Source organism: Ipomoea triloba, chromosome 8, assembly GCF_003576645.1.
Source record: "Ipomoea triloba cultivar NCNSP0323 chromosome 8, ASM357664v1".
NCBI classification, from domain to species: domain Eukaryota; kingdom Viridiplantae; phylum Streptophyta; class Magnoliopsida; order Solanales; family Convolvulaceae; genus Ipomoea; species Ipomoea triloba.
Window position 1 is genome coordinate 3,032,775 of NC_044923.1, and position 24,691 is coordinate 3,057,465.

The 24,691-nt window shown below is 38.3% G+C and overlaps 5 protein-coding genes across 6 annotated transcripts; 4 read left to right on the top strand and 1 right to left on the bottom strand.

Moving 5' to 3' along the window:
- The first annotated feature begins 668 nt into the window (after positions 1-668).
- Positions 669-4,526, top strand: LOC116026733 (zingipain-2). The gene is made up of 5 exons (XM_031268103.1): positions 669-1,331; positions 2,819-3,054; positions 3,194-3,334; positions 3,429-3,863; positions 4,109-4,526. The coding sequence occupies exons 1-5, from the start codon at positions 908-910 to the stop codon at positions 4,178-4,180; spliced, it is 1,308 nt and encodes a 435-aa protein (XP_031123963.1). The 5' UTR covers positions 669-907; the 3' UTR covers positions 4,181-4,526.
- A 2,545-nt stretch (positions 4,527-7,071) lies between these two features.
- On the top strand, positions 7,072-8,639 carry LOC116026734 (thioredoxin H-type 1-like). The gene is made up of 3 exons (XM_031268104.1): positions 7,072-7,257; positions 8,106-8,228; positions 8,322-8,639. Exons 1-3 carry the CDS (start codon positions 7,156-7,158, stop codon positions 8,466-8,468), a joined length of 372 nt encoding a protein of 123 aa, XP_031123964.1. The 5' UTR covers positions 7,072-7,155; the 3' UTR covers positions 8,469-8,639.
- Positions 8,640-8,782: 143 nt separating this feature from the next.
- On the top strand, positions 8,783-12,651 carry LOC116026729 (pentatricopeptide repeat-containing protein At1g19720). The gene has a single exon (XM_031268099.1). The coding sequence runs from the start codon at positions 9,553-9,555 to the stop codon at positions 12,196-12,198; it is 2,646 nt and encodes an 881-aa protein (XP_031123959.1). The 5' UTR covers positions 8,783-9,552; the 3' UTR covers positions 12,199-12,651.
- Positions 12,227-16,383, top strand: LOC116026730 (jacalin-related lectin 3). 2 transcript variants are annotated; one of them, XM_031268101.1, is made up of 8 exons: positions 12,227-12,379; positions 13,357-13,371; positions 13,467-13,679; positions 13,796-14,263; positions 14,353-14,598; positions 14,683-15,054; positions 15,154-15,378; positions 15,978-16,383. In XM_031268101.1, exons 2-8 carry the CDS (start codon positions 13,369-13,371, stop codon positions 16,269-16,271), a joined length of 1,821 nt encoding a protein of 606 aa, XP_031123961.1. In that variant the 5' UTR covers positions 12,227-12,379; positions 13,357-13,368; the 3' UTR covers positions 16,272-16,383. The 2 variants fall into 2 exon arrangements, with proteins under 2 accessions (XP_031123961.1, XP_031123960.1); XM_031268100.1 differs by lacking the exon at positions 12,227-12,379 and having other exon boundaries at positions 13,145-13,371.
- An 803-nt stretch (positions 16,384-17,186) lies between these two features.
- Positions 17,187-23,769, bottom strand: LOC116026732 (cytokinin dehydrogenase 5). Its single transcript, XM_031268102.1, has 5 exons — positions 22,976-23,769; positions 22,093-22,220; positions 21,182-21,457; positions 19,210-19,472; positions 17,187-17,708 (listed from the first exon to the last, which is right to left on the bottom strand). The coding sequence occupies exons 1-5, from the start codon at positions 23,550-23,552 to the stop codon at positions 17,375-17,377; spliced, it is 1,578 nt and encodes a 525-aa protein (XP_031123962.1). The 5' UTR covers positions 23,553-23,769; the 3' UTR covers positions 17,187-17,374.
- Positions 23,770-24,691: the final 922 nt, after the last annotated feature.

Consider the following 24,691-nt stretch of genomic DNA (forward strand, 5'->3'; position numbering starts at 1 on the left):
TTTATTATTTTCTTTGTACGGGTGGGGAGTGATGTCTGATGTGATAGGATTCAATGAGTTGGTTGGGTTTATTTAATACTACATTGGCAAAAATATTTAGAGCCATAGAGGTAAACTAAATACGTAGTATTATTTAAAAAATATTTAACATAGGCACTGGGTTCCCAGTCCTTTTCGTCGTTATACCATGGACTATGGTCCACAATGCATTATGAACCATGAATCTTGGCTGATACTACAGTTGTGTTGAACGGATATTGCAGTTGTGTTGAAAAGGAATTGCAGTTGCGCGGAACAGATGCCGTGTCGTCCGTTTGGAACTGTAGTTGTGTTGAACGGATGAACGATCTTGTTCCGCATAACTGCAATTTCCTTCCAACACAACTGCAGTATCTTTTCATTACAACTGCACTATTCGTTCAACACAATTGAAGTATCAACTATGAGCATGGTCTACAATGTATTGTGGACCATGGTCCACAATATAATTTGCGCAATCTTTTGGATCAAAATTTTCTTTTTTTAAATAATATATTTTATATCTTCTCGAATACTGAAATGTAAGGACCATTAAAATTGTGTTCAATAAATAAATGTCTAATTTCTAAATTCAGCTGAATTACTATGGATTTATATATTTTCAAATGCCCAGGCGTAACAAGTAAGGACCTTGAGATGGGATTCAACCTTCTGATATCTTCTTCAGTTCCTCTCGAGTCCTTGTCAATCTACTGAATTCCTCCCAAGCCATTTTGTCCCAATAAGCACCGCACATGTTTCTCGTCTCCCTTGGCTCGCCACACTCCTAGGAAACTCACTTTACACCACAAGATAGAAACAAAAAATAAACACACAACAAAGTTCCTCACTTTCTCTCTCTTTGGGTTTCCGTTTTTGTCTTCCCAGAATGGGTTGGCTGTGGCGGTTTCTGTTGATTGGGTCACTGTTTCAGGCACCCTTTTGCGCATCCTCGTCAATCTCCGACCTGTTCGACGATTGGTGCCGGCAGCATGGGAGAGCGTACTCCTCGGATCAAGAACGGCAGCACAGGCTGGGAGTGTTCGAGGATAACTATGATTATGTCGTGCAGCACAACGGCGCGAGGAATTCCAGTTATACCCTTGCCCTCAACGCCTTTGCGGATCTCACTCACCATGAGTTCAAGGCGGCGTACCTGGGGCTCTCGGCTTCTGGGAATGATGGGTTGATCAGATTGAACCGTGGGTCGGATTCTGGGTCCAATGTTGTCGGAGATTCTGATGATGTTCCTGCTTCTTTGGATTGGAGGGCTAAAGGAGCTGTCACGGAGGTGAAAGATCAAGGCAGTTGTGGTATGTTGGTATTTTCACATAAATCTATAAAGCTTGTTTTTTTTTTCCTTTGGTTACTAGGATTGTGATAAGAACCTAAACTGTTTATAGTTTAGGTCGGTTTAGAACTTGTAATATGTAACATTGTGATTAGACAAAGGACCACAGGGAGGTAAACCAGCTTAGGTTGTTCATAATTGATCGGTTGAAACCCAAACCATATAGCTTAGGTCGGGGTAGAACTTGTAATATGTAACATTGTGGTTAGACAAACGACCACAAGGAGGTAAACCAGCTTAGGTAGTCCATAATTGATCGGCTGAAACCCACACCGTATAGCTTAGGTCGGGGTAGGACTTGTAATATGTAACATTGTGGTTAGACAAAGAACTACGAGAAGGTAAACAAGTTTAGGTTGTTCATAATTGGTTATGGCTTAAACCAAAACCATAAGGCCAATAGGCCACTCCTGTCGAGAGTTGTAATCTTGTAGTTACCAAGCCAAATTGGCTTGGGTTGCCCCACTAAATGAGTGTTGAGCTGTTTGCATTTGCTGAAAAAGATCAGAGCTTTATATTGGAAACCAGTGTTTTCAGATTAGTATTAAAGTTATTTGCTGTTCCATTGATGAATATGTTATGGTTCTGTAGTGTGTTTTGAGATTTTCATATCTGCTGAAAAGATTTGGACATTATTTTTGGGCATAAAACATGATATGTTGCCTTTTGAGATTGCTTCTGTTGATTGAGAATTAGATTAGAGTATGCAAAAAATGGAAAATGTTGATTAGATATCTCGGTTGTGGTTCTGTTACTGAGAATGTACTTTAGACACCTCTGCTCGCAATAGCTGCCAATTACATACATTTAAGGTGATATATGATTGGATTGGTAACGAATGATTCTGCAGCGGTGCAGAATACACCGTTTAAGATAAGTTTAGACGATGCAAGTAGTAATGCAGATATGGAATATGGTTATATAAAGCCTCGAAGGCACCAAGCAAGAATTGTTTGCTTCAAATGTTAATTGAACCCCGAAGATCTGCGTTTTTGACACTCTGAAGGAGTATATGATGGTAGTGCACTAGCACTTAGGGCATAAGATTTTCTGCATTGCGGAATCAATGTTTGGTGGATTTGAAGGTTTTGTGGTTTCGTTATTTTTAGTGTTCCTAATCGTCATCTTTAAGTTTTTGCCTGCAATAAGTACCAACTTAGTGCTCAAAAAACTGTTATTAATGTCTATACTTGAGCTGCACTGCTGTTGTTCAAGCTGACTCGATGTATTTTTCTAACTGTTTTCTTTTATCTCTAGGTGATTGTAATATTGTATTGCCTAGAGTTGAATTTGATTCACCCTAAACATAAGAACAGAAGATTTTGCCGGTTAATTTATGTATTTTTTTTTCCTTTTCTGAACGCTATATAAATCAGGTTATGTATGTTATGTATTAGCATCCTAAGTCCTAACTTCCGTTTTAAAATTACTCTCTGTTTCATTTTCTAGGTGCATGTTGGTCATTCTCGGCCACGGGTGCGATGGAGGGTATTAACCAGATTGTGACGGGATCTCTTATTAGCCTGTCCGAGCAAGAGTTAATTGACTGTGACAAATCGTATAATAGCGGCTGCGAGGGTGGGCTGATGGACTATGCATATGAATTCGTGGTTAAAAATAAAGGTATCGACACTGAAGATGATTACCCCTATAAAGGTAAAGATAATACGTGCAACAACAATAAGGTACATGGCTCTTTTCTTGATGTCTTTCCTTTTCTTCATGTTCTTAACCTTATACAGAGATAAGAATAACCCGAATTCAATATAAAGCGTTTGGTGGAACATTTGATTCTCTCTAATCTTCAGTGAGCTTACGTTGCAGTTGAAAAAACACGTTGTGACCATTGATGGATATACGGATGTACCCTCGGGCAATGAGAAGAAACTACTACAAGCGGTCGCGTCTCAGCCTGTGAGCGTTGGTATATGTGGCAGCGAGAGAGCGTTTCAGTTGTATTCCGGGGTTGGTTCCCGTAACAAACTTCTGTTGTCCGTTTTCCTCAAATTGAAAATTTTTGTTAAGCAAATTTCGTAATGCCATGTGGTTTATTTTCCAGGGGGTATTCACCGGGCCGTGTTCAACGGATTTAGATCACGCCGTGTTGATTGTGGGGTACGACTCTGAGAATGGCGATGATTATTGGATTGTAAAGAACTCGTGGGGAACGAGCTGGGGAATCAAGGGTTACATGTACATGCAACGTAACACCGGCACTCCGGAAGGGATGTGCGGGATCAACACGCTCGCTTCATACCCAATTAAGACGAGCCCTAATCCTCCTAGCCCTTCTCCCGGCCCCGGTCCTACCAAATGCAGCCTCTTCACTTTCTGTGATAGCGACGAAACCTGCTGCTGCGCTTGGAGATTTTTAGGCATATGCTTTTCGTGGAAATGTTGTGCGTCCGATTCAGCCGTTTGCTGCTCCGATGGTAAACATTGTTGCCCTAGCGACTACCCTATCTGCGATACAACCAGGAATATCTGCCTCAAGGTCGGCCCCCTATTCCCTAACCTCCCATATCTCATATCCTATATTTTATCTGTTATCCTCGCTTTGACAATGGCTATCATGACTTGGAGTATGATGATTACGTACACCTCCGAACCACTATAAATTTCGTGTGTTCTGTATTGCTTTACATATTTATTTATGGTTGCTTGATTCACACGTTACGCACACATTACACATTATTTATTATTCCGCTCTGCACAAGACACTAACAAACTGGCTTTCAGCAAAACGGCAATGTCACACTAGCGCTACGACACGGGACGACAGGCAGGCCTTCGAGCATCAAGGAGTATTGAACAATCCACATTCGACGTCTCGATTCATCAACATCAGCTGAATCTAGTTGTAGTGTAGCAGTAACCCTAAAAAAATGGCAGCTTTAAGTTACAGAACACTGGGCTGCATACTAATGAGGAGGTTGTAAGTTATCTGTGAGAAGATTGGGAAAGTAGTACATGTGATAAGGAATATTCTTAGTTAAGGTATTGAGGTTGTTTCTTAGCTCTGCACTTTTTTGATGTCTTGATATGTTGTGATCATCACATTTTTCTCTCCACATCACTCTCTGATTTGCCATGCACTGATCTGCATAAGAATTGGTGAAAACATTTTTAAATAAACTGTGTTTGAAGAGTTTATTTTTATAGAGAAAAAAGTGTCAAATGAGTCATTGAACTTCTCGTTTTTGTGCAATTTGGTTATTGAATATAAAACGTGTGCAATTGAACCATCAAACAAGTAAAATATGTATAATTGATACATTTTTTCAAAATTTTCTTGTTTCAATTGTTCATATTTTACAATTCATGCTCAAATTGCGATCGATAAGATACCCTTAATAATTTCATATTTCAGCTTGTCATAAATAAATAGGTGACCAGACACCTGATTGCACTCCTATATGAAAGGGAGTGAGTTCGACCCTTAGTGGAGATGATATTGACTCTTTGTGCTTCAGTAGGTTGTGAGTATTGTAACAGAGCCAGTAATACTAAACCAAAAATATGTGGACTCAATACTGTTGTAATTGATTGTGTCCATTTACTTGTTTGCACCTAACTAATGAACTTACAAGGTAATTAATATTGAAATACAAGATTATACAATGCAGAAGAATAAGAGATAGCCTGCATGAACAACTCAACTGGTTACATGGGTGAAATTTGGGAGAAGAAACTGGTGAAGTTTGGTAGAAGAGACTAGGAATTGAGTCTCACCAGCGGTAATGTGAGAACCTCTCAAAGTGCGGGGCTCTTGGTCTTTGGGGTTGGGGATTCAACCTTTTAGGATAAGAAGAATAAGAGATAATCTTTCAAAAAAAAGAGGAAAAAGTGTCAAATATGCCACTGAACTTATCGCTTTTGTACAATTGGGCCATTGAACTTAAAAAGTGTGCAATTCAACCATCAAACAAACAAAATTTGTGCAATTGGACCATTTTTACAAATTTTTTTTTGGTAAAATCCAATTATATTACTAACATATATGCATTAAGAGTGACATTTTCTTTTACCATACTAGTTGGGAGTCAATATTGAAATGTTTTTAACTCAAATTGAATTAAAATTTTTTGTAAAAATGGTCTAATTGCACAAGTTTTGCTTGTTTGATAGTTGAATTGCACACTTTTTAAGTTCAATGGCCCAATTGCACAAAAGCGATAAGTTCAGTGGCCTATTTGACACTTTTTCCAAAAAAAGAATAAGAGATAAGGAAATCCCAAATGGTGTAACATCTTATTATTTCATTCTTAAATATATAGTACAGGATAACAAATGGAAGGTAATAATTGTTACAAAATGTCACATTAAATTCTCATAATGTCTTTTCATAATGTCGATAAAAACTTTATAACAACAACATTTTGGAGAACACAAAACATTTATAATTGTTTTCGTAATTAGGTCAATTAAGTAGTTAGCAATTTATTAGGGTGTATAATTTTAGAAAAAGAGTTTTGGATAATTAGAATTGGAGGGCGACGTCCAAAATGTCCGTAACTTTTTTTATAAATAAAAAATAAGGAAAATGACACTTTTTTCCCCTATGTTATGTGCTTATAGCACATTTCCCCCCTGTGTTATTAAAGTGGCAGTTTTACTCCCTGAAATGTTAAATTGACATTGTTACCCTTAAAAATAATTATTTCATTTATTTTTCTTCTCCAACAAATTATTACTTATAGGTATGGATGATCACGATTCGATTCGAATATAACCAAACACTGTAGCAATCATACCGAAATAGTATGGACGGTTCTGGTTACGATTCATAACCAAAAAATAAAATTAAATAATTGTTGAACCGTGAACTGGAACCTAACCACAGTCATATATAGTAAAAATGATCAAACACTTATTTTGATAAATCGGTACGGTTCGGTTCCAATTTCAATTTTGAACCGCCAATCAAAACTTATTTATTTATTTATTTTTATAATTTTATTTCTAATTTAAAAATAGTCTAAATTCAACAATTATTTTATTTTATTTTTTCGGTTTTGAATCGTAACTGTAACCGTCTATACTATTTAAGTTCAATTGCTACAGTGTTCGATTAGGTTCGTATCGAACTGTGATCTTCCATACATATTAGTAATAATTGGTTGGAGAATAAAAATAAATGAAATGGTTATTTTTAAGGGCAAAAATGTCAATTTAATATTACAAGGGAGAAAACTACCACTTTTAAAATAACTGAGGGGGGAAAACTGCCACTTTAATAACACAGGGGGGAAAAGTGCTATAAGTACATAACATAGGGAGAAAAAAATGTCATTTTTTCCTAAAAAATATTTCTCATTTTCACATGTTTATACGAGTTCTGTTATATGGACTCTCATTTTTTATCTCTCACTTTTATTTCTTAACCGTGATAAAGTATAATAGGTTATTTTCGTGAATTTTAAGAAAAATGTTAATATTAAATTTTTGTGTGAAAAATAAAAGAAGAGAATATAATTTGAGAGTCGAATTACTTTTTCCGTTTATACATGATAATGTTAGGACTCAGAACCGCGGAAGAATCTGGAACTCCAAAATGACATATTGCCTCACCTCTGGACTCTGGACTTCTGGACCCACCAAGCAAATGAAGTGTGAAACCGCGTTTTCGTGGGGGTCAAGTCCGTAATTTTTGTAATTTCACACCTCACCGCTCCCTCTATATAAGCCGCTCCCTATTCCAATGTTCTTCCCACCAATACGAAAAAACAACCTCGAATCTTAGGAATCTCAGGCTTTTTGCTTCTAGAAAATTCGGAGAGACGGAAATGGCCGCCGCGACTTCTTCAGAGGAGGGACAGGTGATCGCCTGCCACACCGTGGATCACTGGAAGGAGCAGTTCGCTAAGGGCGTTGAGACCAAAAGACTGGTATATATCATCTCTTTCCATCGATCAGTGTGGAGAATCTGCTTTTCTTTTCTCTTGTTTCGTCGATCTAGGGTTTCGAATCTGCTTTTCTGCGGTTTTGCTGAAACAATTTTTGAAATTACTCGTACTTACTACACCTTGCTAGTTAGAATCATATGCACATCAGCACATGCACGTTGTTTATGTTCCTGTTTTCGTTTCGTTGAACTGCAATTGATCAGCACGTTCTGTTGTTTCTGTTCCTTTTTTCGTTTCGTTGAACTGCAATTGATCAGCACGTTTTGTTGTAGTTGAAATGTAGAATTTGATTTACGTTGGTTAGATGCTTTATGGTGAATGTTTTGGCTGCATTAACTCATCTTCGACTGTATACTCCGTCATTTTTTGTTCAATTTTCTCTTTCGATGTGATTTGGATTCTATGTTGGAGATTTTTATGCCTACCTCTTGTGTTTAGAGAAATCCGTGTGTTTATGATGTATTATCTGCCTTAGATTGTGCTTTTATTGGTCATTTCTGAGATTTCTGCAAGGCTAACAGCTATCTGGACTCTGGGGATCATTCACTTATACTTCTGCAATTTAGAATTTTTATGCCAAACCTATGTGTTTTAAATTACTAATAGGCCTGTTTGCTAAATGACGGTTAGCTTGGTTAGCTGGTATGACGAGTTGATAACATTAACCGATTGTAGTTAATTTGGTAAATTAACTGTTAGCTAATAGCTGTTTGGTATAATTTCTTTTCTCATAGACCTAATTGAAAAAGTTGCTTTGAGCATTTTTTTGAATTTTAACATTTTGGCTTTACAAAAAGCTGATTAACCTTACTTTATGCTCTTAAATGTAGGTGGTGGTTGATTTCACTGCATCATGGTGCGGCCCTTGCCGCATGATTGCTCCAATACTGGCTGAAATTGCAAAGAAAATGACTCATGTGATATTCGTCAAGGTTGATGTTGATGAACTGCAGGTTTGTGGTCCCTGATTTTCATTTTTGTTTTGTGAACATACTGAAGTTGTTGTAGTTCGAGTATCCCACACTGAAGCCATGATCTTTTTGCAGGCTGTGGCTGAGGAATACAAGGTGGAGGCAATGCCGACTTTTGTGTTCCTCAAGGATGGCAATGAAGTGGATAGGATGGTGGGTGCAAAGAAGGATGATCTGCAGAACTGCATAACTAAGCATGCTGCAGCAGTCATGACTGCTTAGTCTCTCAGTGAAGAGGGATGATCTGGTTTTACTTTTGTCATGTAACAATAATTATGACAGCACTAGCTACTCTCTAGCTCTGTCTCTATACTCTCTGCCATTGTGATGATCACAACATTGTATGTGTGAAGCTTTATGATGCTATTTGAATGAACACTGGATTCATGTTTATTGGCTGTGCCCCTAATATCATAGATTTTTTCACTAAAAGGATGGGCTGAAATGCCTGAAAGTGGGTGATAAATAGGAATTGTGAACTCTTGCCCACAGGTGAAATTCCCTAGCATTCCGGGCTCCCTACACGCATTGGTAGCTCAGTAGGTTACATGGGTGAAGTTTCAAGTTTGAGATGAAAGATCCGTGAAACAATCCGGAGCAATCTCTCAGGAATTGAGGTATAACCTCTTAGGGCGCGAGGTATAACCTCTTAGGGCGTGTGGAATAGCGTAAGATCAAGATCGGGGCGAGGGGCCCTCTGTTGGGACGTGGGGCCGGGTTTGGAATGACCAAAGATTGGGATGTGGGGCCGGCCCTCTGTTGAGACGTGGGGCTGCGTTGGGAATGACAAAAGATCAAGATCGGGACGTGGGGCCCTTGGGATTGGGAATGACAAAAGATCAAGATCGGGACGTGGGGCCCTTGGGGTTGAGAATGACGAAAGATAGTGGAATTTAAATGGTTTTTTTATTGGCAAAAATTAATTTTAATGTTTTTTTTTTAAATTAAAAAAATTTAAATTTGATTATATTAGTAGAATTTTCATTAAGTTTAAGTATATAAATATTAATTTGCTAAATTAAATTAAATATTTAAAAAATAGTTGGGAGAGGATGACGTGGAAAGATATGATCACAGAAAATCAGATTACGGCGCACACGATTGACTCTCCAATTTCTGTGGCTCAGAAGCCTTCACCCTTCACCCTCGGCAACTCGGACCGATTTGAGCTTCGTCGCTCTAAGCTTCGCCGTGAATCAACGACCGGAGCTTCGTCGCTCTCAACCTCGCTAAGAACAGCGAAATTGAAACTTCATGTAAGAAAGGGGGGGAAAGGAGAAGTTGAAAGAGTAGTAAACCGGTTTCCATGGAGAGTACACTTCTTCCCTGCAAAGCCGCGCCAAAAATCCCTGAAATCCCGCATAGACCACCGCAAAAGCTGAAAACTCCCCCCGGCAAAACAGTGCCCTATGTCACTGATTACCAGTTGCACCATCTCTGCGTAAACGGACGCCTCAGGGAAGCTATAACTGCTCTGGACACCATATCCCAATGCGGCTCCAAGGTAAACCCAGGAACTCTCTCGCGCTTAATCGATGCTTGCGTTGATTCACAGTCAATACATTTGGGCCGTAAACTGCACAGCTGCATAGAATACGTACTCGAAGATGCAATCCCGTTTATTGAAACAAAATTGATCGGCATGTACGCTAAATGCGGGTCTATAACAGATGCATATAAGGTGTTCGACGGAATGCGTAGCAGAGACTTGTTTACTTGGTCCGCGATGATCGGTGCGTGTTTTAGAGAAAGCAGGTGGATTGAAGTTGTAGAGCTTTTTTATTCAATGATGAGGGATGGTGTTGTCCCCGACGGTTTTTTGTTTCCCAAGATTTTAAAAGCCTGTGGGAAGTGTGGGGATGTTGAGACTGGGAGGTTGATACACTCTATAGTGCTTCGGCTAGGAATGGATATGGAAATTCGTGTGAATAATTCGATTCTTGCAGTTTATGCCAAACATGGGCGGTTAGATTCGGCGAAGAGAGTTTTTGATTATATGGAGATTAGAGATATAGTTTCTTGGAATTCCATACTGTTGGGGTATTGTCAGAGAGGTGAGATTGGGGAGGTGCAGAGGTTATTTGGATTAATGCAAACAGAAGGGTTTGAACCTACAGTGATTACTTGGAATATTTTGATGTCTAGCTATAATCAGTTGGGGATGTGTGATGCTGCAATGGAGATGATGAGAGAGATGGAGAGTTATGGGACGATTCCAGATGTCTTCAGTTGGTCCTGCATGATATCCGGGTTGGCTCAAAACAATAGGAGCAACGAGGCATCAGAATTGTTCCAAGAGATGGTTCTTAGTGGGATTGAGCCCAATGAAGTATCACTTGTGATTGCTATATCAGCATGTGCTTCTCTTAAAAGTATAAGGAAGGGGAAAGAGCTGCACTCAATTGCTGTGAAGCTGGGATTCGATGAAAATGTTGTAGTGGGAAATTCCCTTATTAATATGTACTCTAAGTGTGTTGAACTTGAGGTTGCTCGAAAAGTCTTTGATATGATCACAGAGAAGGATGTCTGGAGCTGGAATTCCATGATTGGAGGATACTGCCAAGCTGGATACTCTGGCAAAGCCTATGATCTCTTTGTGAGAATGCAGGACTCTGGTGTACCACCAAATGTTATCACATGGAATGTGATGATTAATGGATACATGCAAAGTGGAGATGAGGATCAGGCCTTGGATCTTTTCTTGGCAATGGAAAAGGATGGGAGTATTCAACAGGACATTGCATCATGGAATGGTCTTATTACTGGTTATGTGCAAAATGGGAAGATAGATGAAGCATTGGGTATATTTCGGAAAATGCTTCTCTCTCATGTTAAACCCAATCCAATTACCGTGCTGAGTCTTCTACCAGCATGTGCAAACATAATTGCAGCCAAAAAGGTGAAAGAGATCCATTGTTTTGCATTGCGGAACTTTTTCACTTCTCACTTGTCCATTTCTAATGCTCTAATAGACGCTTACTCAAAGTCTGCTAGCATAAACTTTGCAAAAGCAATATTTAATGGGATGCAAGCCAAAGACATCATCTCCTGGAATACTATGATTGCTGGTTATGTTTTGCATGGATGTTCAAAAGATGCTATTGAGCTTTTTGACCAAATGAGACAAGAAGGATTTAAACCAGATAGGATTACTTTTGCAAGTTTGCTTTCATCTTATGGTCTTGCGAAAATGGTTGATGAGGGGAAGCATATCTTCTCTAACATGATAGGAGAGTATGAAATTAATCCTGGCTTACACCATTCGGTGGCTATGATAAATTTATTTGGTCGTTCAGGTATGCTTGAAGAAGCAATGGAGTTCATTGAAAGTATGGCCATAAAGCCTGATGTTTCTATTTGGGATGCCTTACTTACTGCTTCTCGAATTCATGGTAATGTAAGATTAGCAATCCATGCTGTGGAACGTCTGCTAGAACTGGATCCTGGAAATGTTGTGATTCATCATTTGGGTTTACAGTTGTATGCATTATGTTGTATTTCTGAGGATGCACTAAACAGGAAGTGGCATGTGAAGGGAAGTTTGGCTGAAGCATCACTTGGTTGGAGCTGCACTATAGACAAAGACACAGTTCATACTTTTGATATGTGTCACAAAAGTCAACTACAAGCTGAGATTCTACAATGTTTAACAAAAAATAATGCATGGAAAACCACACGGTCATATCCTTGTAAAGGACTATGCATCATGGAGGAAGAGAAAGAAGATACAGGTTGGGTTCATAGTGAAAAACTTGCACTTGCCTATAACCTTATTAACTTTCCTCAATCCTCTGACGCTATTAGAATTGTCAAGAACCTGAGAATTTGTGGTGACTGCCATAGCATGGCAAAGTTTATCTCCAAGACACATGGGCGTGAAATATACTTAGATGACTCAAAGTGCTTGCACCATATTAAGGATGGTTATTGTTCCTGTAGAGACTATTGGTAGTTATGAGTACATGTTAACCATTCTTGTTTATAAGGATTCCGCTTTTCTGAGGGAATCATGGCTCTATGGAAACAAATTTTGTTTTTGTATGCTAAAGGGGATCATCTCAATAAAGAAAGAGGACAAAGCTCCAAAAAAGAATTTCTCACATCATTCACATGCTACGTTGCAGTAAATAGAAGTAAGTTTCCTGCTATTTCCTTAACTCAAAGTTCTTGTAGGTGCTGCCAATGTATATATTCTCCTTGTGCCAATGTACATCTGCAACCATGTATTGATATCAAGTTGGGCTCTTTTCTTGACTATATCTGTCTCTCATCAGTATTAGGAAGTCCTCTATTTGGTCTGTGAGTTAGCCAGTTAGGAATGGAACTAGGAATCAAGAGCAGGGTGTTTTAAACATGATATGTATTGAAGATGCATAGGCATAAATGGTTATAAACATCCCAGAAATGCTGATCCTTTTTAGATTCATAATATTAATTAGTTGAACTTAAAATGACGTCTCTGCTATTCAATTTTTTTAACGTGTCATGGCTTGGAATGTAATAGAAACAAGCTTTGCCACCCCGGAGCTGTGTAAATTGACCCCTTATTATTAATAATTTTTTAAAAAGATTATTAATAGTCATTTCCTAATTGGAATGGTGAAATTCTTGACACTCCTCATGTGACTGGGAACCATTAAGAGAATCAAGCATCTGAATCTCATGCAAATGGCATCAATCATCAATGCTGTGACAATATTCCTCCACTGCAAAATGTTGCATGACAACTGGTTGGATATCCTTTTGCAAGAACTGTTCTTTATGGTTCTAGTTGGAATCTGTAAAATAGAAGTATAGAACATTGTTTCCATCAGACATTGTGTATGCAGGGAGGTCTAAAAGGACCAAATGCTCTCTTTTCCTTTTTTTTTTTTTTTTTTTTGGTTTTCCTGGGAGAATCAAATTCTCTCCCGTTCAGTTCTTCCCCTCCAAAGTGGAAAATGGAATTTCCAATAAAAAATGACCTCCCATAGTCCCATACACAGACCCATTCTTTCTCAGTCTTCAAATATGCTATCATATACCTGCCCCGTAGCAGAGTGAATAAAACAATTTGTATTTGTCTTCTTACATATCCCTGTCATCTGCTTCTCCAAATATTGTCTTTCAGGGGGTTCAGAAAATGGTAAGTTTTGGTATTATACTTGTTACACTGTCTTTTAACCTTACTTTCAACGCATTTCTATGTTCATATAGATTTTTGTGATCTTTCTGTTGTAGAATTTTGGGGATTATGGCAAACAGATCACCTCAGTTGGGCCATGGGGAGGTCAAGGTGGATCTCACTGGCATGATGGAGCGTATTCCACCATACGCCAATTGGAGATAGCTCATGGAGCAGGCATTGACTCCATCACAATAGAATATGATAAAAATGGATCCTCAGTTTGGTCAGACAAGCATGGTGGTAATGGAGGTGCTCAAATTGATCAGGTGAGTTTTTAACTAAGCCCTGATAGATCATAGATGTAGTCAAATTTCATGATCATTGAAGGACTAATGAGCTAGGCTTTGCTAAATTCAGAAAACAAATTCTACTTCTGTTGCAGGTTAGACTTGATTATCCAGATGAGTTTCTGACCTCTCTTCATGGATATTATGGTAGCCTGCAAGAATGGGGGCCTGCCATCGTGCGATCACTTACATTTGAGAGCAATAAAAGGGTATATGGACCTTTTGGTGTGAGAGAGGGGACATATTTTTCTGTGCCAATCACTTCTGGAGGAAAAATCATTGGTTTCCATGGAAAAAGTGGCTGGTTTCTTGATTCCATTGGAGCTTTTGTAGAGCCAATTCAAAAGCCTTTGTCAGCAAAAACCATTGTCCATTCTCAACAGTCTGTAATCCAGGGAAGTGAGAAATACGAGTACTCGATGATTCAGGGGAATCTTGGTAACAACCATGAATTCATTTTTGCTGTGAAGCAGAAGGAAGATTACAACTCCAATGAATCCTATTCTATGTCGAGGCAAAGTTCTAAATCCTCAAATTTCAGTTATGCAGACCCAGAGAACAAGGTAAAAATACTATAGCAGATAAATATCTTCTTTGCTCGATCCAAAGGATTACTCGGGATTTGATTATTTCTTGAAATGGTATGCCACAGGTTCCTGTTGCTCTCCTTGGACCAGTTGAAAGGGTACCTTCAAAGACATTTAAAGGTGTCGTTACATATGGACCCTGGGGTGGTAGCAGTGGCTATGCTTTCGATGATGGAATCTATGATGGTGTTCGGCAAATTCATGTATCCCGTAATGTGGGGATTGTGTCAATCAGAGTTTGCTATGAGCAAAATGGACTACCTATCTGGGGTAGCAAAAATGGTGGCACTGGATCTTTTAAAACTGACAGGGTAAGAAGATGAAATCAAATAATTCCGAATTCAAGTTTGTTCTGATTTACGGTCATACTGTAACTATTCTTCTACTTTCTGCAGATCGTTTTTGATTATCCATCCGAGATCTTAACTCATATAACTGGTTATTATGGCCCTTTAATGTACATGGGGCCTAATGTTATAAGATCTCTCATGTTCCATACTACAAAGGGAGTATATGGTCCCTTTGGAGAACAAGTAGGAGAAAAGTTCACTACAAGGTTGAAACAAGGAATGATCGTTGGCTTTCACGGGAGGAAGGGATTATTTCTTGATGCAATTGGTGTACACATGCTGGAAGGGAAAGTATTCACACCACCACCCACTTCCCCAGCATCCAACGCCATTATTAACCTCAACGAAGTATCAACACCTGAGGCTGAAACTCCCAAGTGGTCTTTTAAACTAGGAAACCGAGGATTTGCCCCAGAGGTTATACTCTGCACTGCCTGACCAAACTGATATATGGTCTTTGTTATTTGTATGCCATGATTCTATTTGGCTCTAACCTCAAATCTTTGATCTTTATAGGTAGCACAACGGGTTGTGAAAGACCCCGCCCCATACGGACCAGGTCCATGGGGTGGGGATAGTGGGAAACCATGGGATGATGGAGTTTTCACTGGGATTAAACAGGTTATCCTGACGAGATCAGAAGAGGCAGTCTGCTGTATTGAAATCGAGTATGATCGATATGGGCAATCTGTTTGGTCAGTGAAGCATGGTGGCGGTAATGGTGGAGAAATAATAAACGCGGTAATTCTTGTCATCCTTACACACTATGCCCACGCTAATCTTTTTACTGAACAAAAATCCCGACTCCATCACCACACAAGTACCCAAGTACTCACGCTGATCTTTAGATACACTTACTGAACAAAAATCCCGACTCCATCACCACACAAATACCCAAGTACCCACGCTGATCATTTAGATACACTCACTGAACAAAACCCTGACTCCACCATACAAGTGCCCAAGTACCCATACTAATCAAAATTTTTTTTTTTTTTTTTGAATATAACTGACCCTGTTACATTGTAGTATCTATTTATCTATATTTTTTCAACCTGTTGAAGCACAAAGAGTCAATATCATTTCCACTGAGGCTCGATCTCGTGACCTCCTATATGGGAGAATCACTACATGCCATCTGAGCACGTGGTGCATGGCATACTGATCATTTAGATTTACTCACTGAACAAAAATCGTGACTGTACCACTGCACATTGCACAACATCCTTGTGTCACGCATTTCTTTTGCCATATGTCATGCTCTGATTGTAGTGATGGCTATGATCTTTTGCCATATGTCATGTTTGGATTGTAGTGATGGCTATGAACTGAATTTGCAGGTGAAATTGGAGTATCCTAATGAAGTACTATCTTGCATAAGTGGGTACCATGCACCTATCAACCATGGCATGAATGTGATCAAATCTTTAACATTCCACACAACCAGAAGGAAGATTGGGCCCTTTGGTAAGGAAATGGGAACATATTTTACATCAAACATGACAGAAGGAAAGGTTGTCGGCTTCCATGGGAGGAGTGGAATTTACCTGGATGCCATTGGAGTCCATATGCAACACTGGCTGGGAAATCACAGAACTTCCAAGGGGTTATCTCTTAAGAAACTCTTCCATTAATTAATTTTTATTTCTTCAAATTCATAAAATGATAAATAAATGCATTGTTCACTGATAATTTGATATATATATTGAGAACCCTTTGGGAAATAAAATTGAGTTTTTTTATACATATATGGAGTCTTCAATATTGTTCACTTTTGAGCTGAATGTTTACTATTATAAATAGAAGGAAAGGAAAAGGAAGCAGGAGACAAAAAGAGGGTAAAAAAACTAAAAAAAAGAAAGAAAAGAATGAAGAAAAAGAAAAAGATGGGGGGCCAATCCATGAAAGTTGGAACTGAAAGCCCTCAAACATAAAAACATATGAAGACATGATTGGAAGGAAACAGGTCGGGCGGTCTGGGATCACGGGCACTGCAAACCAAAAATCTCGCGTGCAGAAAATGACAATTTGCCCAGTCACCTCACTCCACGTCACACAACTACTCCTCAACCGCACCTTACCTTACCTTATTAAAACCTCTCCGACCTTTGCCCACAAAAAGTAAAATTTATCGCTCCAAAAGTTCTAAATGATTGAAACGCTTATTAAGTAGGAAGATCTGCGTGTTGCTCACAAGGCATCACCTTTATGAGAAGGTAAAACTCTTACAATGTGACAATTAACGTTTGATCATATGTTTTTACTTTTTACAATTTGTCACTCAAAAATCAACTAAGCTACCCGTGAGGGAAAATCTCCCAACTCTATCACTACCATACCAAAATCATAACAATACCAACTCTATCACTACCATACCAAAACCATAACAAGAATAACCCAACAAGTCGAAACAAATGCAAACAACTCTTTCAAGAGTCAAAACTTGTAAACATGACCTGAATCAGTCAAATCATGGTTAATCAACTTCTACAAGCACATCTCAAGTTAAATTTGGATTAGTCTCGTAGTTGTGAACAATCGTGAGAATATTGAATGACATGAAAATATAATATTTTATTAAATTACCTCGAGGAATTAACCCTAAACAAAGGGAAAAAAAATTAATGCTACAACTTTCACTTCCTACCCCTTAATTATGTACAACCTGTCACTACTAATAAAAGTTAAACGTTTGATAACTGACTTAATGATACACAATAGCTAGCTGAGCTAGCTGTCACCATGAAGCTGTCATGGCGTTAAAAGATGGGGTGAAGATGAGTTGTCCGGTGGACAAAATATGCTTTGGATCGAACTGTAATTTCCTCTGCTGGAACCTCTCCCACTTCTCTCCAAAATGCTCTTTCCATTCTTGTTGTGTGCTGTAATGGGGGAGATACTGCTTCATTTGGATTCCTGATTCTTTGCAGAATTTAAGGATGTCTCGATTTTGGCTTTGAAGATTTTCTAACGTTTGAGATTCGTTGCCATTCTCTACGGCGGATCTTAGAAACGCCACTAGATAAAACACCTCATCTTCCGGTGTCACCGCCGAAGTCCTCTCGTCCCATCTGTTCACATTTCACTTTTAGCTCAAAATATTTCTAGAGAGTAATAAAGTAAAATTTATCAAAAAAATTCACAAAATTAATTACTCTTTCTTTTAAAAAAGAGAATTTTCAACATATCAATCAACACCATACTCATTTCTGTATACTAGTACTAAGGTATAAACACCAATATATAATATGCTTAATTGCATTGAGTACAACCACCTGATGCAAATTGCAAGGCAAAGTGACAATTAAATCTTAAAATTTCCTTAAATAATCGTACACTTTTTAAAGTCAAGTTATAATAGTGAAGGAGTATTAAAATCAAACACCGTAACGTTTAATAGTGAAATAAAATTCAATCCATCCAAAAATTGTTATAACCTAAAATATGAACCAAATTTATAAAATTATGAAGCTAATAGCATGATCAATTTGCCTTGAATATTTTGTTATATATTTTTTTAAAGATTATTTGGAGTAAACTGAGTACATAGGAGAATTTCTACTTATAATATGTAGGGTATATAAGGTTGTTGAAACAACGTAGTGATCGACACGACACACAGAACATCCCATCAGTCATAGTTGGTCCCCTCTAGCTGGAAGATCTCTCCTGACATCAAGATCTTCCTCTTTGGACCATCTCTACCGTCCATTTCACTCCTTTTTTTTTTTTTCTTTTTTCTTTTTTCTTCTACTCTCTCTCTCCCTCTCCGTCTAATTAACATCGTGAAAATCACTTGCTTCCGTGCCATTCCAGTCCCACCTGGCTCCTATACACCGTGTAAAAGCGTTTTGCATGTGCGCCACGTGTAACATCACACGTGTCGCCCTAATTTCCCACCACATTATTATTCCACAACTGCTACCTTCACCTAATAAATGCTTCACTAAAAGAAAAAAATTTCCCCTCTTTTCTTCTAGTATTCTTTCTATATTTCATACCAAAAATACTAAAAGACGAATTTACCCTCAACTCCGAGCATTTCAACTACCCCTACCCTAAAATCTTCACGAATGACATAAACCGCAAGATGTGTCTGGTTTATAAAATCTCAAAAGTGTTTGTACACTATTATCCACAATACCAGGTCAACTCTATACGCTCTTATTGGTAAAAACTGTACATTATATTAAACCTAGCTTGCATTTTACTGTTGTTAGCAAAACTGTCTAGTATCATTTTTTAAAATCTTTAAAATAATTGATACTAAATACTATTCAGTGTATAGGGTCTTATAAGAAAACATGAAAAATGTCACAAAAAGTGGAGTGGCATTACGGGTAACACGGGACAAAAGAGGACATATATAGATACAGTATACACATTGCATGCATGCATGCAGCATGGCAGTGTGGGTGTATGTATGTATACATGTTACCTAACAACGTAAGAGAGAGAGACAGAGGACAAAAAAACAAAACAAACAAAATAAATGAAAATTTTGTAACGTTATAGGTATGAACAGCTAGAAAGAATTGACAACAACCAAAAAAATTGAATTATTAAACTTACTTGTTCTTGTTCATGGGGTAGATAAGGATAGGCCCACTGGTCTTATTCCCCAAAATGCCCTTGAACACCCCTCTGTCAAACTCCTCGATTCTTGATTTGGGGACGAAGAGGTTCAGCCACGGGTGCGGCACGTCCCACAGCCCCTTGGACCGGAGTTTCAACTCCGCCTTGTGAACCCGGTCCAGAAAATCTACGTAGGGTAGGTCCGTTGTGAAAACTGAGCTCGGGATAAATTTTAACTTCTTCAATAACGCATCTATCTCCTGCAAGCAAAATAAACGTAATTAATTAGTCTCCACTATCCTGTTAGTCTGGGGGTAGGAACCCTAGGGTTCCACGACTATGATATCATTTCTACAGTTGGTCGCCAATTATTACTCTTTTCACATTTAGTCTAATAACTTAATTTTTTTTTTTTATCATCACTGACCAAATTTTAGGCAAGGGTAAAATTGTCATTTACAGACACCATTCCGAGAGAAGTTAAAAAACAAGTAATAAAAATGAGAAAAGTAACTATGGACAGATACTATATTGTAACAGAGTTAATAGTACTAAAAAAAGTAATAAAAATGATAATTTTATCTTTTAAGATAAATCACTTATTTATCGTCGGATGAACTAAATATAAAACAAAAAATAATAATAATAATAGTCAAAACTAAATGTAATAATGGTCCCATAAGACTAAAAGGAAAAAAAATTCACCTCGTAATTATTATCATTAATATTGTCAAAGTGAAGTCATTAAAGAAATGATTGTAAGTACACAAAAAGGAGCGGCGGGGCTGAGCTGTTACTTTTGTCAGGGATAACCTTTAATTAATTAATTCCTAATGCTATTAATTAAATTGAATTAATTAATTCTTAACTGAATTATTAGCAACTGGGGTGGGTGGACAGCTTATGTTAATTGATGTGTTAATTATTATATAAAAACATAGAATAAAGTTGGGTTCGATCATAGGATGAGCCCTAGTTGATAGATTATGGAAGATCTTGTGTGTTTTCTTGTGCCTTTTTTATTTTGTCTTTTAACAACCGATGATGCTTGTCATGCAACATTCAATTTAACTAAAATCCCTAATAATAACAAGAATCATTTATATAATCTAATGACTTTGGATTCTTCCTAGATTAGTTTAGGTTGATAAATGTGGAAAAAACAAGAGCTATGACAGAGATGCTAGTGGTGTTTTTTCTCTTTTCTGGTCCAGATTACGAAAGATTTTCTTCATTTAGAATTAAAAATATATTATAGGCGGGCCACCGCCATAGCCGGCGACACTAGCATAGTGAAATTGAAATTAAACTAAGCATGTTTTTCTCTTTGTGGGTCCAAATTACAATATATATTATTATTTCAATTTAAGGTTAAGATATCTAACTAAGCATGATTTTGCCTTTTCGAGTCTAGATTATGATATATTATCTCAATTTAAGGTTAAAATTGTCTACGATGCTAATGCAATGAAATTGAACCTAAAATAAGCATGTTACTCTATTTTCAAGTTCAGATTACAGAAGCTCGTCTTAATTTAATTCTAAATTACGATATCTCATAGGTTATTAACTTTTTATTTACAACACTACATACACTACACCTGACCTATTTATCTATAATTTACTCATAAAAGAAAGTGGGCAGCTAATAAAGCAAACCTCCATGTTAAGCCTAGCTAGCTAGAATTGGAAAACACTAATTAATTAATTTTGATATAATTATTAATTAATTAAATTTAATTATTGTTAAAGTCTAATCTAACTAGAGCATGCATGTTACCGCACCAAAACCCTCTATCCATCTTTTGTTGATTCTGTCTATTTCCCTTTTGATTCCCACATGGTTAGTGCATATCATGTGTGTGCATCAGTCAGCAAACATAATTAACATTAATAAAACATCTTAAATTAATTAATATCCTTAATTAATCAGAGTTTCCCCCAGGGTTAAGGTAACTTAATAACGAACCTGATCCACGGTGTCGGCGGTTGATTGGTCGTAGTTCTTAGTGATCTCCAGGCAGTACAGCACGCCGCCGTCGGACTTGACAGACGAAAACTTGACCGGATTACGCGGCGAAAAGAAGGATGATCTCCAGTTGTTAATGAGGCCTTCATCGACTATCACGAAACCTTCGACGTAATCGAACTTCTGCGACGGCGGTTGCCCATGCAGAGAGATGAGATACTCTTGGTCTTTCGTGAACGCCTGGAAATCCGAGTACAGTACCCTTATCCACCTCACCTGTACAATCATTAATTAACGTTAATTCTTACATCCCATTATGTCAATATTATAATCAAGAAATTATCCGTCTGGATCGGAGCAACCTAGTCAAGTTAATTACATTGTTGACTTGTAATTATAAGGTTATAAGTTCACTCTCATCAAAAAAGGCGTATTAGTCTTCCTAGTTTGAACCTGACTGATTTATGTAATCTTTTGCTGACTATAGTCACAAGGGCAAGTTTATTTAAGCCACACCTTTGTGTTATAACTGCGTATTTCTCTTGTTACTCAAATTAAAACAAAAAATCTTGTTAAACCAATTCAATTACTAATTGCATGTATCAGTATTTATTGGCACCGATACTGACAAATGCTATAGAAAAATCGTATATTAGTTTTACCTGGTACTATTTACACCTATATTAATGGTATTTGATACAGTAGAAAAACAATATACATAATTGTACTAGGCAGGTCAATTATGTTTCTTTTGGCATGTGTTGTCGGCTCACACAAAGGGTACTAGGTACTTTACATTTACCCCAACTTTAGACCCAACAAACCATACTTCGACAGCAAAGGTTGCAGATTTATGAGTGAAAAGGATAGAACAATAGAACAAAACATATGAGAGGGCCAAATATAATTACCCTTTGAGGAGCATGTTCAAGTGCAATTCTGGCTCTTGTGATTACCCCAAACTGTCCTAGTCCTCCCAGCACTGCATGGAATAGCTCTGAGTTTTGCTCTTCTGAACATGTCACACTTTCACCTTTACCTGTACATTATATTATTAATTAATTACTTTAAATTAAATTAAATTAACCCAAAATTCAAATATATCGACGCATCAACCTGCAACCATTATCCCAGAATATGCACTAGAGAAACCCCGTCATGTAACCCTAGTCGGTCCATTGAAGTGAAACTTGTAACGTTATGGTTACCAAACCAACAGCTCAACTAACTTGACTGGAATTGCCCCACCAACCAGCCAAGTATTATTGGGACAAGAAGTGACAATACTCAGTATAACCTCCAAAAATATACATAGTTGAGCCCACGACAAAAAATACCGGTACCCATTGCACTGACCACTATCATAAAATATGTAATTATATCGATGTTGATCGAGATTGTGGAGTGTTTTATTGTTGGTGGAAATTTAAAAAAAAAAAAAAAGGAAAAGAAAATAGAATTAACTAGGGTGGTGACAGCTGAGCTGATGATTATTACATGGAATCAATTAAGAGATTATTCAATTATTGAGAGATTTAGCATAAAACAAAACATCCCATGTGGAATTATATCAGAGACAGTGTCAAGTACATGTCTGGAAAACATGTTCCAATGCAATCTCAAATCTTCCAATGAAGAAAAAGCAGATTAGGTGACAAAATATCGGCCTAACACACCATGTTCCATGTTAATTAATTATTATCATCTACGTAACCTTAATATAATTAGAAAATTTAATGATGTTTTTTTGTACTGACATAAAAAGGTTAATTAAAAAGGGAAAAAATTACGAACCTGTGACGACATCGAGCTCGTGGACGTTGGAAATCTGAGGGCCGTGATTGAATGCTTGGCCGCTGATGCCTGCATTGGAGAGAGTACCTCCAACGGAAAGGTACAAGTAATCGGTCCACGATTTGGGTGCGAGTCCATGCTCTAAGGTGGACTTGAGCACATCAATCCATAGCTCCCCGCCCCAAACGTCGGCGAACATAAACTTCTCCGATACCAGCGGCTTGGGGACGGCGGTGGCGGCGGCGCGGCTCATTTGCACGACGACGCCGGACGCCGTCATGGCCTGGCCGTTGATCGAATGGCCGTGGCCGCGAGCGGAGACGGTGAAGCCGTGCGCCGACTCGTACGCCGCCGTGATTAGCCGCGCGACGTCGTCGGCGTCCGCGGGATAGAGCACCGCCATCGCCTCCGCCCTCCGCGTGCCGCCGAAGTCAACGGACGCCGCCGCCAAGTCCGCCGGCTCCGAGCTGAGCTCGCCGCGCACGGCGAGGCGCGAGAGCTCCGTCGGGTCCAATGTTAGCCCGACGGCGACGATCAGCCTGCATATCGCCAGCGTCAACAGAAGCTTCGTGGCCATGGCGGTTAGAGCGGTGAAGGATAAGAGAATGCGCCGGGAGAAGGAGCGGCGTACGATAGGAGCAGTTAGTATGGGGAACGGAACAAAACCTCCTGGCAGCAGCTAACGTAAGCCGGATTGCGCTTTAACATGCAGAGATCGAGATTCTGCAAATATCATTCACGTTAATAATAATAATAATAATAATAATAATAATTTTATTTTTTTTAATTTTGAGTTTTTTGAGTTTTTTTTAGTGTCTAGGAAATGAGATACAGGTCGAGAATTTATAGGACAGGGAGGGGGGAGGAGAGGGGTTCACGTGCGAGGGGAGAGGGAGACACGTGTGAAGGAGGGGAGTGGGGCCCAAGGAAGGATACGGAGGATCTATGTGGGGCCGGGAGTGAGGAAGCCGTTCACGTGGGCTCAGCGACTGGACGAGCTGAGCTAAATAAGACGACTCAGCTCTCCCATTCAATCACACATATACATACATTCATTTCATCTTCAATTCCTTACATGCCAACAATGGACTAAAACGCCAAAATTCACACAATTCAATAGAACTAGTAATAGAAGGAGAAAAGGAAACCTCACTGCCATTTCACTTTGCATTTGCATTTACATTTGCACCCCAACCAAAAAAGATTCTCCTCTTCGAGGTTCGTTAGTTATACCACGAATGAGATAATGGTTCAGTGCCAAACTTTAAATGAATATGAAGTCAATATAATTCGACAATACAATAAGGATTAGGTTAAGACCAAAGGTTCCTTTTAGTCTCGAGTTCTTCTAAAAAAGTAGTTATTCTGAACTCATGCCGAACATCTTCGTGAAAGGTCCAACGCGGTCTCAATAAGTGATTTGCGTGGTGGAGTTGCAAGAAGAGTAGCTGAGTAGGACTAGAGATAATGTGCACTCGATTCACTAATCTGACTCTGATATTAAATGATATTAATTCATACTTTAACTACACTACAAAATCTAACATATAAGCGTAAATTTAACGCAAGTCTTATATTTTGGGCTGAATTTTCATTAGCAACTTATATGAGATGCATAAATAAAAATAAAAACTCTCTTAAGATTTAGTGAATAACATCATTAAATTTTGATATATAGGATGCTCACATGGATGTTTGGATAAATATAAAATGATT

What these genes read in the sequence shown, in the direction of transcription:
- LOC116026734 (XM_031268104.1), top strand. Translation starts at nt 7,156, where the DNA reads ATGGCCGCCGCGACTTCTTCAGAGGAGGGACAGGTGATCGCCTGCCAC. An exon ending in GCGTTGAGACCAAAAGACTG is followed by an intron (nt 7,258 to 8,105) that starts GTATATATCATC and finishes TCTTAAATGTAG; the next exon opens with GTGGTGGTTGATTTCACTGC. An exon ending in TTGATGTTGATGAACTGCAG is followed by an intron (nt 8,229 to 8,321) that starts GTTTGTGGTCCC and finishes ATCTTTTTGCAG; the next exon opens with GCTGTGGCTGAGGAATACAA.
- LOC116026733 (XM_031268103.1), top strand. Translation starts at nt 908, where the DNA reads ATGGGTTGGCTGTGGCGGTTTCTGTTGATTGGGTCACTGTTTCAGGCA. An exon ending in GAAAGATCAAGGCAGTTGTG is followed by an intron (nt 1,332 to 2,818) that starts GTATGTTGGTAT and finishes TTCATTTTCTAG; the next exon opens with GTGCATGTTGGTCATTCTCG. An exon ending in ATACGTGCAACAACAATAAG is followed by an intron (nt 3,055 to 3,193) that starts GTACATGGCTCT and finishes CTTACGTTGCAG; the next exon opens with TTGAAAAAACACGTTGTGAC.
- LOC116026729 (XM_031268099.1), top strand. Translation starts at nt 9,553, where the DNA reads ATGGAGAGTACACTTCTTCCCTGCAAAGCCGCGCCAAAAATCCCTGAA.
- LOC116026732 (XM_031268102.1), bottom strand. Translation starts at nt 23,552, where the DNA reads ATGGCCACGAAGCTTCTGTTGACGCTGGCGATATGCAGGCTGATCGTC. An exon ending in CGAGCTCGATGTCGTCACAG is followed by an intron (nt 22,221 to 22,975) that starts GTTCGTAATTTT and finishes TATAATGTACAG; the next exon opens with GTAAAGGTGAAAGTGTGACA. An exon ending in CCGCCGACACCGTGGATCAG is followed by an intron (nt 19,473 to 21,181) that starts GTTCGTTATTAA and finishes TTTTGCTTGCAG; the next exon opens with GAGATAGATGCGTTATTGAA.
- LOC116026730 (XM_031268101.1), top strand. An exon ending in ACCGAGGATTTGCCCCAGAG is followed by an intron (nt 15,055 to 15,153) that starts GTTATACTCTGC and finishes TGATCTTTATAG; the next exon opens with GTAGCACAACGGGTTGTGAA. An exon ending in GTGGAGAAATAATAAACGCG is followed by an intron (nt 15,379 to 15,977) that starts GTAATTCTTGTC and finishes CTGAATTTGCAG; the next exon opens with GTGAAATTGGAGTATCCTAA.